Source organism: Haliotis asinina, chromosome 10, assembly GCF_037392515.1.
Source record: "Haliotis asinina isolate JCU_RB_2024 chromosome 10, JCU_Hal_asi_v2, whole genome shotgun sequence".
Taxonomy (NCBI): domain Eukaryota; kingdom Metazoa; phylum Mollusca; class Gastropoda; order Lepetellida; family Haliotidae; genus Haliotis; species Haliotis asinina.
In genome coordinates, this window is record NC_090289.1 from 27,101,206 (window position 1) to 27,114,279 (window position 13,074).

Sequence of the window (13,074 nt, forward strand, 5' to 3'; positions counted from 1 at the left end):
TGTCCTTGTGAAGTTGAAAGTTAGAAAATTCGAGTTCCCAAACATATCCATTTCATTAAAATCATGTTATTCTGATACCATTGTCCTCTGAGTTCGTCTCAGGGCATCTCCACGAGAAAGAGGGAAACTTTCTCAGCAGTGAAGCAGAACTAAGGCCTCTACATGCATTAGGAGAGAATGCAGCATTCAGATAAGCGTATCTGATTTCTTCATATCAAAAACAAAAAAATATTACCATTAAGTTTCGAATGTAGAGAAATACAGCCTTGGATATATATTGTTTGGGATATTTTACATGTCGTGTCGTTTCCCAGTGGCATGGCATCTACACCCAAATTTGTCGTTGGTATATTTAGATTTAGGGACAAATTATTTGTCTGAGATGTAAATTTCCGATTCGAGATGGCCATGAAATGAATTTGCATTGTTTAAGAAACTAAGATCTCACTGGCTAGAAACGCTAAAAATGTATCTCTTAGCTTATGCGGTCAACGTTTGCACAGGGTTCCCATAACGGCAACTCACGTCTTTTTGTCCTATTGTCCTACACAGGTGGCTCCACCATAAAGGTCACGTTACACAGGTCTTAATTAGATTGACCAAATATTTAACTCTTCTCGTGTTGTACCCCTGAAGACCCGGGCTAGAAATGGTTTTCATTAAGCCATGCTTGTCGTCAAAGGCGACTAACAGGATCGGGTGGTCAGGCTCAAGGAAGTTGTTGACACATGCCATCGGTTCCCAGTTGCGTAGATCGATGCTCATGACTCTGGTTCAGACTCTGGTCCAGACTCTAATGATGAGATGCGCTCTCATGAGAAAAGTCCAGAGTAGTTCTGTCATTAAAAGAAATGAACTCCTGGACAACATCCACTACAGTCCGCTGATTCGAATCCATCGAATCCCGTGTCAGCCTGACTGCTTCTGTGTGTGTGTGTCTGTGTGTGTCTGTGTGTGTCTGTGTCTGTGTCTCTCTCTCTGTGTGTCTGTCTTTCTGTCTGTGTGTGTCTGTGTGTGTCGTCAAAACAACAAACGAAACAAACAAATCTGATTGTGTTGACTCCTGTTCCACCAGGTGCTGTTCGCAGATGGATTTCGGGTAAGAATCAACATGGAGGTGTGGGGTATGTCCGTCGTCATCATGCTGCCAGGACAGGAAATCCGTCGAAGCCGGGGTCTGTGTGGATCCTTTGACGACGACTCGAACAACGACTTCCACGATGGCAACGGCAACATCATCAAAGCTGCGGGAGACTACGAGGCATCGCTTCAGTTCGTGAAACTCTGGAGGTACATCAAGCCCCATGGATGCCCTAGTTGAGACTGTTTTTCATAATACGGTCCCTAACTCTCTATTTCTTATCATAATATCAACCACTGGTTTGTCTTACCCAGATTCCATTGTTTACAGGCCGCAATGATATATTGCTGACTTCTTAGAACACGCAAAAACAAGACCTTAGTTACTGCATGAGACATATGCGAAAATAAGTTTCTTCACTTCAAAGGCAGTGGGATAGCCTGGTGTTTAAAGTGTTCACTCGTCACGCCGACGACCCGGGTTCGATTCCCCACATGGGTAGAATGTGTGAAGCCCTTGTCTGGTGTCACCAGGGGTAATATTGCTGGAATATTTCTAGAAGCGGCGTAAAACCATAGTCACTCATTCTTCACCTCCCATGATGTAATTTACAACGTTCCGCATCTGCCTCAATCCCCGTGAACTGGTGCAAATTATCTGAATGTTCACACAATCGATCCCTGGATTGTTTTCTTCACACTCGTTTAAGCACAGCGATAAAGCTTGGACAGGGAAAATATGTATTAATAATTAAATTGGTAGTGCAATGAATGCAGAACGAGTTTCGGCGTCCAAACGACAAATATCTAACTTGTATTAGTGAGTTCAGGTTTACGCAGCTATATACCGGTGATCTGTAAACGATCGAGTCTGGACCAGACAATCCAGTGATCAGCAGCATGAGTATTGATCTCACAAATGAGATACGATGACATGTGTCAAACAAGTGAGCAAGTCTGGTAACTCTATCCCGTCAGTCGCCTCTTGCGACAAGTATGGGTTACTGAAGATCAATTTTAACCCGGATCTTCACCTGATTTTAACTGTGAAAACGGTTGATGGAGGCAGTTATGGTAGTATGTTCACTTTAGTCGACAATTGAATGTGTAAATGTGACAATCGTCACATCTGAGTTCATTGTGTATGTCATGCCTCCTGCCAAGTCAATAACAGAGAAAAACTGTTCTATTAACAGAATCAATCCTGGGGAGAGTCTCTTCGACCTGCCCCCAGTGCAATCTGAATTTCCTCTAATCAAAGCACAGTGTGATTGCTCCCCAAACAAACAAGGAGAAATCTGTCCCCTCACCTCAACCTTCAAAGACATCGTCCCGACAATCCATACCTCTGAAGAAAGCACCCTTGCCCTCTTCAAAGCCCAGTTTCCGGAAGTCGTTCACGACAGTGACCATGACATTGACAGACAAGGTCAAGGTTATGACACCTCCCTTCCTGGCCTCCCTCAGCGCCAGTCAAACAGGAAGAAGAGACAGTTGGAAAATATACCAACCTTTGAAATTGACGAAAGCTACGGATCTCCGATCGCCGTCAGTGAAGGGTATTACTTTGCTCCAGATTACAACACGGAGATCGGTGACCCGGAAGTGGCTCTTGATTGGCCGTCCAAATCGGGCATTACGGAAGCGGAAGCCAGTAACGTATGCGCAAAAACCTTGTTTGATAATCCATTAGCATCGGCATGTGGTGAATATCTTGGTGAAAAATTACAACTTGCCTACGATTATTGCATGACGGACATTCTGATAAAGGACGATATATCTTGGGCTCAGTATGGTATGCCGCTGTTGGAAAACCTTTGCGAAGCTATTATTCTGCGAGAGATCCACGGGTTCCTGTATCCAGGCGACGCTTTGCCACAATGGCCTGCGGATCTGGTCAATGCCTTCAACTGTCCGGAGGGTTGTAACCATGGCAACTGCACCAGATCCGGTTGTGTGTGTGAGCAGGGCTACAGAGGGAGATCGTGCCTTGAAGGTATTGTTTATCTTATTATAAGCGTGTTTTATTTGATTAGTTTAAGCCTTCAAATACCAGTCTTATATTCAAGGAAAATTATCTCTCAATATCACTGTAACAAGTCGCTATAGTTGATAAGCAGAGTCGAAACTATTCAAAACTTTCACGAAGCAGACAAGTCTGCACACCTCCACCAATAATTATGATGCTGGCCGAGGAATTGGTAGAGACATTCATAACAGATAAGGGTGCGGTGGGGCAGCCTTGTTGTTAAAGCGTTCGCTCGTCACGCCGAAAAACCGAGTTTGATTACCCACATGGGTACAATGTGCGATACCCATTTGGTCGTCATATTGCTCTTATACTACTAAAAGCAATTTCATGTTTGAAATTTACGTTTCTGTAGAAATAACTACAACTACAACAACTACGACGACGACCACAACAACAACACCAAGTACAACTACAACTACAACAACAACCACTACCACCACAACTACAACAACAACAACTACCACAACTACACTAATACCCACGACGACGGAGACGTTTGAGCTTTGCGACACTCGCAACACCGACTGCTCGGTGGTTTCAATGGTCGTCCCAGCGTCCTCGGATCGTCTACAGTGTACAGTCACCCCTGTCGCAGTGAGTAACTTTAAATGGCATCTACGCTGTTTGTTCTGTCAGTATCAGCATCACTATCAAACACAGCTAGTGAATATAAGAAATGTACATTAAAAATAAATGTGGGATTCCACATTGAAACGAGTGTCTTGAAGAAGAGTATTCTCATGTGTCTACTCGTATTCCGGAAATGAACCGAGAGTTATTCAGTTGTCACGTGATAGTAGCAAGAACAGGGTTACCCTGATGCTCATACTTGCGTTAACCTCTCGAAATTCTGTCCTTCTCCAATAATGTCCTACGCTGTTTTTGCCTTATGCCCTTGGAGCTTTGTCCTCTTGTATTATTTTATGTTTTTACCACAAATACAGAAACATCTGCAGTCAGTTATTGGGTACAGATACGCCAAAGACTTAGTTTTGATATTGATGTTTGTTGTTTGAAACAACATACTAATAATATATACTACTCAAAAACAAATCAGGGCCATGACAGAATTTGCTAAATGAAAGTATTCAGCAGACCTTAAAGATTTGGAGTGATATACCTTTTGTTAAACGCAAGGCAGATTCTTAATAGTAATTGAGTAACCTTTGTATGTTTTCCTGTGATCTTACACATCAAATACAGGCATTCCATTTGTGAATGCCACTTGATAAATACAAAATTACCTTTAATCCTTATGGGTTATCTGACTATTTTCTGTTCCTCGCCCCTTTTCCAGCTCCTGGATGGGCACAAGCAGCCACTGACAGCACCCATTGTAACACAGAGCGGAAGTGACACTGACGGCATGCTAAAATGTGTTCTTCCGCCAATAGAGTCCCTCCGCCAACTGTTTGTCTCGGATTTACCCATAGAGACACTGGTTATTGAGGTATATTTCCTTATTTACGTGCCAGTCTGCTATAATATGTAAAACGTATCCTTTGTCAATTTAAGCGTTTACTATATTATAGGATTATTATTTTCCATACATTTTTCTTCTTTTGGAATAGTTTTGGCTCTGATTTTGTTCCATGAGAAAACCAAAACATTAAATGTGTTGACTGTTCGGTTGATTATATTTAACAGGCTGTGAACAGCGACGGGGAGACTGTCTCATCGAAAACCTTGACCCTTCACGACTCCGTTTGCAGGGACTGCGGCGTAGACGGACGTCAAGGATGTAAGGTCAAGGTGAGATGCCGATTGTTGGCTCTTGTTGCTATGAAACAATGGCTGAAAATACGAGTATCAGCATCATATCCAACAAGGCCCTTGTACTAATGCAAAGCGTACAAAATCATGTCATATATTTGGTTGGGTAGCCTAGTGGTTAAAGCGTTCGCTGGTCACGCCGAAGATGTGAAGCACATTTCTGGTCTCCACAGCCAGGAAATTGCTAGATTATTGCTAAAAACAGCGTAAAAACACAGTCACGTGTATTTCTTCACTTTTTTCAACATTTTCATTGAGAACATTATCATGTCTTCCATTCAGCCTGGGTCGTGTTTTATCGACTACGAGTGTCACTCCGCTATGGCCTTTAACCCCAACGACCCCTGCCAGCAGTGTGTTGTAGGACTCAGACAGACAGCCTGGTCGCCAACAACAGGTACGTCAAAAGTGTCTGCCAGCTATACAAACAGGTATAAGATCCTCATAAGAGACAGCTATCTAAATAATGTATGTCATAAGAGTTGGGTCATGCAAGATGGGTACGTCATGATAGGTGCGTCATCACAAACAAAGTGGCTGGTTGCCAAAGATAAATGCATCGCTTCAGACTTGTCGACAAATGTAAATACGTCATGAGAATCAGAAAGAGTGCTCGGTAACTATTATCACAGACTGTTTGTCAAATGTAACTAAGAAAAGACTTTCTTTTTCAATGAATGTTTTTTACGTCATGAATGTACGCGTAAAATAATGCACACAAAAAAACACCCACGGAGTATATGAACGACATTTTGTAAGTTGTTTAATATCAGTATCAATGGATCGGACACATGGTCTAAGGTACGTCATGTGAAGCAGAATTTCCTCCAACATGTGAATGTCACGGTTGTCGGACAGCACGTAAGAACGTCAAAACAGATACTGCATGTAGACTCATCGCTGTACATAAATTGTGTTTCCTACGGTCAGTTTGAAATTCTTAACCATTCCAGACAACTACCCTCCTGAGTTCCAAGGTCCCGAAATGCCAACAGTTATATTCGCTGGTCAACAGGCCAGGGTACACATCAAGGCCACTGACCCTGAGGGGTCAAAGGTAGTCTACAGAATTAACCGCCCTGATGCTTACATCACTGCTGACGGCTACTTCCATTGGCGCTCAGAAACAAACACGGTCGATGGCGGCCCGGCGATGGAGGTGTTCGAGATTACAGCAACAGACATCTGCAACAAAACGTCGCAGACCACACTCGAGGTAACCCGAAATTTACAAGACGTTTATCAACAGAACATGTTCATATTGCTGGAATACTGGTATCAAGACGCGTGTTTTGTTTGTTTGGTTTTTTTTTTTAAAATGATCAACACAGCTGTGAAAAGTATTTCAGGTATATAGTTATCACCACATGTCCGCATAATGTGGGTGGAAATTCTGAAATGATGCAGGCATAATTTCCTGGCAAACCAAAGGGAGGTATTTTAGGAAATGTTGTTGCGTGGCCTTCTGGTAGGCAAGCCATGACAAACAAGTCATTTTCTCCCGTGCATGCTGTTCAATACGTTTTATGGATAAAAAAACGTCGTGTTGGTTGTAACCGCCATCATAAATGAGGATCCCCTGAGAGCAGTGAAAGACCTCGGTCCACTTCCATAGCAATAAGTTCGATGGGTAGCCTGAACATTATGATCATGCTAGCATCCATTGATATGAACCAGCTAGACCTAGACTGCCTGTAATGGGGTTGGACCATAAAAAATGTAAACCTGTGGTTGATAGTATGGCCATCTCCCATCATGGCCATGAAGCCAGCACGGCGCAGCTTAGTCTGTAGTCATTGAAACCAGCGTGAACAAGATCCTAAATTTCCCCCATTCACAAAATTAGGATTACATATACGCATTATTTTCTTTAAATTGTTTTCAGGTGGTTGTCTTGACATGCGAGTGCCTCAACGGCGGTGCCTGTGTCAACCACACTTTCCTCAGGAACAAGGACATCGACTACAGCTGCGTATGCCCTCCAGGTTACACAGGTCAGTCTCAAGGTCGTTGCTGTGGTTTCAAATTCAAGGTTATTATCAAGGTCGTTGGTGGATTAAAGTCAAGGTAATTCACTACGTCGTTATTGGTGTCAAGTTCGAGGTTATTCACAAAGTCGTTGTATTCTGGTCAAGTTCAAGGTTCTTCACAATGTGGTTGTTGGACAAGGTCAAGGTTATTCACAAGGTCGTTATTGAGATCACGTTCAAGGTAACTGTTCAAAATTAGATTAGTATCATTTTATGGGTTTTTGTGCAGCTCTATAGACCATCTTATCTACACGGATGCTCAAAGCTCCTTTTACCCTCGATCATGGGATGTCATTCTCAACGGCACATCGTATTTTCAATCTCCATACAGTGTGGGTTATACAACGCTTGCAGTCGCCAGGTTCCCCCATCCTTACAACTGGATGGAATGGAACACATAGTCACAGTACTTTGTCCAAGCTTTACTGTGCGTTGCTGTATCCTCAACTTGCACTCAACTAGGTGCTTGCACGTATTCATGTGGCCACCATCTGGCCATTTACCAACGGATTCGTGGTCTCTTATAAATATACAGGTTGTGTACTGTACGCTAGGGGCTGTCACAACACTGAAAGAGCTTGGGCTTGATGCCGGTAAAAGGTCGCTGGATCACTAGCCCACCACACTAAGCAGTTGTTGTTAGCACAATATAGCCCAAACGTTATGACAAAAGGAATGCGTAACAAGTTTTATTTTTTAGGAAAAAGGTGTCAGATAAACGTGAACGAGTGCGCCTCCAATCCTTGTGTGAACGGCAACTGCATCGACGAGGTCAACAGTTACACGTGCATCTGTGATCCAGGTTATAAAGGTGCGTGCAGTTGCTCTATCAACACAAAACATGAAGTGTCCAGTCAAACTTTTGGCCAACGTGGGTTTCACGTCAGTGGAGATTGCAACTCGCTGTCTATTTTTGTTTTAAGAATAATGTTTCGAATGAAGCAACGGAAACGCCCCTAAAGTTTCTCGAAATAGAGAGGTTTTGGCTTTCTTTCGTGCAGTCATTGCAAGTTGCGTTTTGTCGATAGTTCACGTTTGAACTATAAGACTCTTGCGTTATAAATTATGTAATACTCTCATATGTTTACATCACCTAATATACACTAGTGTCCAAAAGAAACGCCACCAAAATATAACGACTGTGTATTGTCAAAATAAAAATACATATCTGGAACACAACATGTCTATTCCCAGTGAACATTTGAACTTTTGTGGGGAAAAAAGAATTGACACGAACCTAACGGAAAATGTGCCAATGTTACTCTAACAAATTAGAGTATAAAAGCTAACCAGCTTGATTTTGTTCTAGACCAGTACAATATTTGGTGGCGTTTCTTTTGTACGCTAGTTGTGATGTGATTCCTCAAAGGTATTTAGAGATTGGCGTAGTAATACAGGACAAACTTTATGGATAAAATGAAGAAGTTTTTACCCATAAAATTTGCCCTGTATTCCTAGTTGTGAAGTCGCCCATCGAACATCTTTGCTTTTCATATTATGTTAATGGATACCACGAGGTATCAAGTCGAAACGGGTTTTTCCTGAATTTCCAGTACCTTCTTTACACAAAATCTCCGTAATATTATCAGGAACCATCACATTTTATCAATATCAAGACTATTCTGGAACGTACAAACGCGTAGTCAGATATTAAAATGGGACTGTAACAAATGGTATTAAATTTTTAAACGAAAACAGCAGTCTGATCGGCAAGTTTATGCACGGGCACTGCGTGAATTTAGTTCATAGACAAGGACATTTCCTTTTCATATTCCCAGGGTTTTCCTGTGAAGTGATAGACGACATCTGCGCTACAGAGCCATGTTTCCCAGGTGTCACCTGCTCTGGGAGGGGCAGCGTTTTCTCTTGCGGGCCCTGTCCCCCTGGACTCACTGGAGACGGGAAGACCTGCGGGGGTAAGGCGTTAAAGTTCTTGAAAAATACGCCTTTTTTTCTTAATCTTGAATTGCATTCGTTGTATTATCAATGTAAACCAATCGTTTATTTTCTGTTTCAGAATTGGATGCATGCGCACAACAACCTTGTTTCCCTGGGGTTGTGTGCACGGACCACCCGGCTCCAGATATCGGGTATTCATGTGGAGATTGTCCAAGGTTCTTCAGGGGTGACGGCAAAAGATGTGGGAGAACAAGTAAATATCTATAAAAATAAATAGGCATTGACAAAGTATCTTAAGCGACTTTAGGGCTTTACTTGGTCTTTTCGTTACCGACCCATGAAGATCCGGGTTAGAATTGATCTTCAATATTTCACGTTTGTCGTAAGAGGTAACCAACGGAATCAGGTGGCCATGATCAGGCTCGCTGAATTGCTTGACATATATCATCATATCCGATTTGTATAGCCCGATGCTTATGATGCTGATCACTGGATTGTCTTGTCGAGGCTCAAACAACAAACAAACAAGCAAACAGTCTTCATTAATGCTTAACCTGACACTATTACAACAATTGATGCAACCCTTACTACACTATTCACAGACGTGTTGGCGTGTGACAAGGATGTGTGCTCCCCCGTCGCCGATTGTGTGGAGATAGATTATTACCCCGGGTACACGTGCGGCCCATGCCCAGACGGATACAGAGGAAACGGAAGTGTTTGTGAACGTAAGTCATGCGTGTGCTTTCCTTAGTACGTGGATTTTAAGAATCTCAATTCGAAGCTTCCGATGTTGTCGGGACTGCATCCTAAATCAGAAAATAAATCCAAAATTGTTACTCAGTATGATCCAGAAAATTATACAAGCTGAAATGCTCGTAAATGCTAGCTGAAACCATGTAGCCATGACGAATATTATTCACAGCATCTCTGGTACCTGCAATTATCGCAGTGTGTGACACTGCAGACATTACACTAAATTGCCACATGAAAAATGGTCAAAACGACTTTTTCTCATCTTTCGACCTTTTTCTTTTATAAAATACATCAGCAGTTATTTCTTTTTTTTCTGATTTGCGAGTACAATATGAGTTCTCCCTGCTCTCACAAGTGATAATCCCCTTCAGAGAAAGTAATTGAGAAATACTTAAAGGTGGTCATGGCATAGCTAATCTGACTTAAATCCAGATTGGAACTAAGAATACTAACCCATACAAAGGTGGATAGCCTAAAACAACATGCAACCTACATACATCACTAGCCCACACCAGCGCTTTCACCACCAGTTTGACTAATGAATAGAAGGTACAGAGAAAGCTCAAATGATATGCTACTGAGAGTCTGTTGGGTCAGCAAAGCTCCCAGTGGGTTTATCGTTAGGTACCTTTCATATCTCAACGATTGTGTCTCTGTATGTGCAGCTGTCTGTGAGCCTGCCTGTAGAGGACGTCGTCAGTGTGTTGGTCCCAACAGGTGCGAGTGTCCAAAAGGGTATACTGGGAGAAGGTGTCATCTCCGTGAGTACAATCTGTTTCTTTCTTAACTCTGTATAAAGCAACTTTTTAGTAATATACACATGAGCATTAATTAAGCACCACCCATTTTCATGCCATAAGATTGTGTTAAACACAAAAACTGAGCCATCTATAATGTCAATCCATCAACTACCAACACTGCTGCTACTTTCGGCTGTAATTTATTCACGGTTATATGGGGTCACTAAAAACGTTATCAATAATCATGTCCAAAACTATGGTCACACAGACAATGTCTGTGGTCCAACGTACACAAAGGTCTCAAAAAACGTTCACTGTTCAATCCTAAGCCAACAGTAATGGTGACAACAGTATTTGGTGTATCCTTCCCTCGCGCGGATACCTGCCGCAACCCTCCTCTTCATGCTAGAAATCAAACGCCGAATGCGCCTCGCTGGAATCCTCTGCCACTCGTCATGAATACTCTGGGCTAATTCCTGCAGACTTTGAACAGGTGGATCCCTTACTTGAAGTTGACGTCCCAGATGACCCCTTAAAAGCTCAATTGGGTTGAGGTCAGGGCTTCTCGCAGGCCAAGGTAATCTGTCAACGGCGTTGTTCTGCAAGTATGAGATAACAGCTCTGGAACGATGGGGCATAGCATTATCGTCTATAAATACTGGCCAACTGGCGAGGGGGTGGTTATCAAAATGCGGAACAACAGCAGCTTCCAGTATTTCCTGTTGGTATCTCAGACCATTGAGTGTCCCATGAATGGTGATAAGATTCAGCTTACAGTCATAGGAAATACACCCCCACACCATTACAGAGCCACCTCCAAAGGGTTCAGCTGCATGGATCATCCGCTGTTGATAAGCCTCATTACTCCTACACGAAGAAGAAAACGGCTTTCATCGGACCAAGGGATCCTGCGGCATGTCCTCAGATTGTGGTTTTGTCGTTAATTACGCCACGCCAAACGTTGAGCCTTGTGTCTATCAGTAAGGGACGTCTGACTGGACGACGTGCGGACCTGAGCCTCCATGGGTCGGTGCTGGTTGAGAGACGAACACCCACTCTCCATTGTTATCTGAGATCTTTGGCGTTGGTCATGGACCTGCGCCTCACTAGGCGACCTAGGTCACGGTCATCACGGGGAGTGGTCTTTCTCGGCCTTCCTGATCGTGGACGACCCTTGACGTTAACCAGTGGCCTTACAAGGCGACTAATGACAGCGTGACTGATATTCAATCTGGACCCAATGCTGCGACAGGACAAACCAACTTCATGCATACGAATAATCTGCCATCTGGTATTTTCGGAAAGCCTACGCCTCGGCATGTCCAAAAGGTTCATTTCAGCACTGTTCACTTATTAAGGCATCGATAAGAAAGCAATGAGAATACTTCATTTCACCTTTTTATACCCCTCAGTCGCTTGTTCCATGACAGAAGTTTAGCATGAAAAGCATGCGTTTGTGTCAGCACGTGAATTTCATGCTAACTCCACGTGTATTTAGATACAACTGGTTGACTTCTGTTTTCATCCCTTTTTGTTCAAATCGACAATTAGTTTTGGTGGTGCTTAATTAATGCTCATGTGTATATATGGTGCATAGACACTTCAGACAGCAGACTATAGTTTTACTGAATGTCTTTGCAGGTCACTGCGGCAATAAATACCAAACGCATATAATAGTAATAAATGATAAGTACTCGAAGTATTTAAGAGACGCGTGGCTTGAGAAAACTGGCAGCATAAGCAAATTTATTCAATCCCCCAAAGTTGCTCTGTGAAATAATTAAAGGACATTAAGTAGCAGGCAGTCGATTTAAAACAAAATCTTTACCTGTGAACTCGAGTTACCGAATCTATTTCAAAGCTATGCGTCCTTTAAAATGTCATACAGATCACCATTTACAGACATGTCGAAGCTGAAGGGCCAAAGTATTTCTATATAACCGATGCTAAACACAACCGGAAAATACGACCAACTAAGGAATACATAGGGGCCAAGTTATTACTTTGAGAGGAGCGTAAGGTCGACTCATCCAAGTTCGACACAACAGTGTTTTACTGCAAGTGATGGCCATGCGTCCATATACTGAACAGCAAAAGAGACGCAATTCCTGCTTTTTATCAAATTACATGAACTCGTACTTTTATTAGATTTTATGTTTTCGAAACTTGCGTTTGTTTTGCTGTTCAGTATAGATACAGGGACTTGGTTGCACTGGCTACAACATCTAGACGTAGACGTAACTCAAGCAACAAGACCTTGAGCTTTATACATCTTTATTGCCCAAGTAAATTGGAATGTAAAACTATTGCAGAAAACATCTGGCCCGGATTTCTCGAAACAAATTTAAGTCTGAGTTTTGACATAAGTTTGAGTTTTTACTGCAATTTGAGACAATGCAGGAAAATGCATTTCACATACTGAACTGAAATCAGTATTCACCTCAAACTCTTAAACTCTGTCTTATATCGTAGTGAGCCAGTGTTTAATACGCGTGACGTCACGTGGTACTGCCAGGATTTCATGCTTGTTATTGTTTGTTTACAGCCGTGTGTATTCCATACTGCCGGAATGGCGGTGTGTGCTACGAACCTAACAAGTGTCGGTGTTTCTCTGGGTACACGGGCGACCAGTGCGAGCAGAGTAAGTCAAAACACTGTGCGAAACAACGTGTCAGTCTTTGTATCAGTAACGCGTTAATCTGGGTATCAGTAACAGGTTAATATGGGCATCGGTACCCTTTTAATCGGGGTACTAATAACACGG

General features: G+C 42.6%; 1 protein-coding gene across 4 annotated transcripts in view; it reads left to right on the forward strand.

Moving 5' to 3' along the window:
• The window catches only part of LOC137299012 (von Willebrand factor D and EGF domain-containing protein-like), a 108,059-nt gene that overhangs the window by 79,622 nt on the left and 15,363 nt on the right, over window positions 1-13,074 (forward strand). For all 4 annotated transcript variants that reach the window (XM_067831474.1, XM_067831475.1, XM_067831476.1 and 1 more), the window contains exons 14-27: window positions 1,076-1,290; window positions 2,277-3,076; window positions 3,465-3,706; window positions 4,410-4,562; window positions 4,760-4,864; window positions 5,168-5,282; window positions 5,839-6,101; window positions 6,771-6,879; window positions 7,616-7,726; window positions 8,694-8,831; window positions 8,933-9,067; window positions 9,417-9,542; window positions 10,236-10,331; window positions 12,856-12,951. In XM_067831474.1, the coding sequence (XP_067687575.1) occupies window positions 1,076-1,290; window positions 2,277-3,076; window positions 3,465-3,706; window positions 4,410-4,562; window positions 4,760-4,864; window positions 5,168-5,282; window positions 5,839-6,101; window positions 6,771-6,879; window positions 7,616-7,726; window positions 8,694-8,831; window positions 8,933-9,067; window positions 9,417-9,542; window positions 10,236-10,331; window positions 12,856-12,951 (2,704 nt within the window). The remainder of the gene's footprint in view (window positions 1-1,075; window positions 1,291-2,276; window positions 3,077-3,464; window positions 3,707-4,409; window positions 4,563-4,759; window positions 4,865-5,167; window positions 5,283-5,838; window positions 6,102-6,770; window positions 6,880-7,615; window positions 7,727-8,693; window positions 8,832-8,932; window positions 9,068-9,416; window positions 9,543-10,235; window positions 10,332-12,855; window positions 12,952-13,074) is intronic.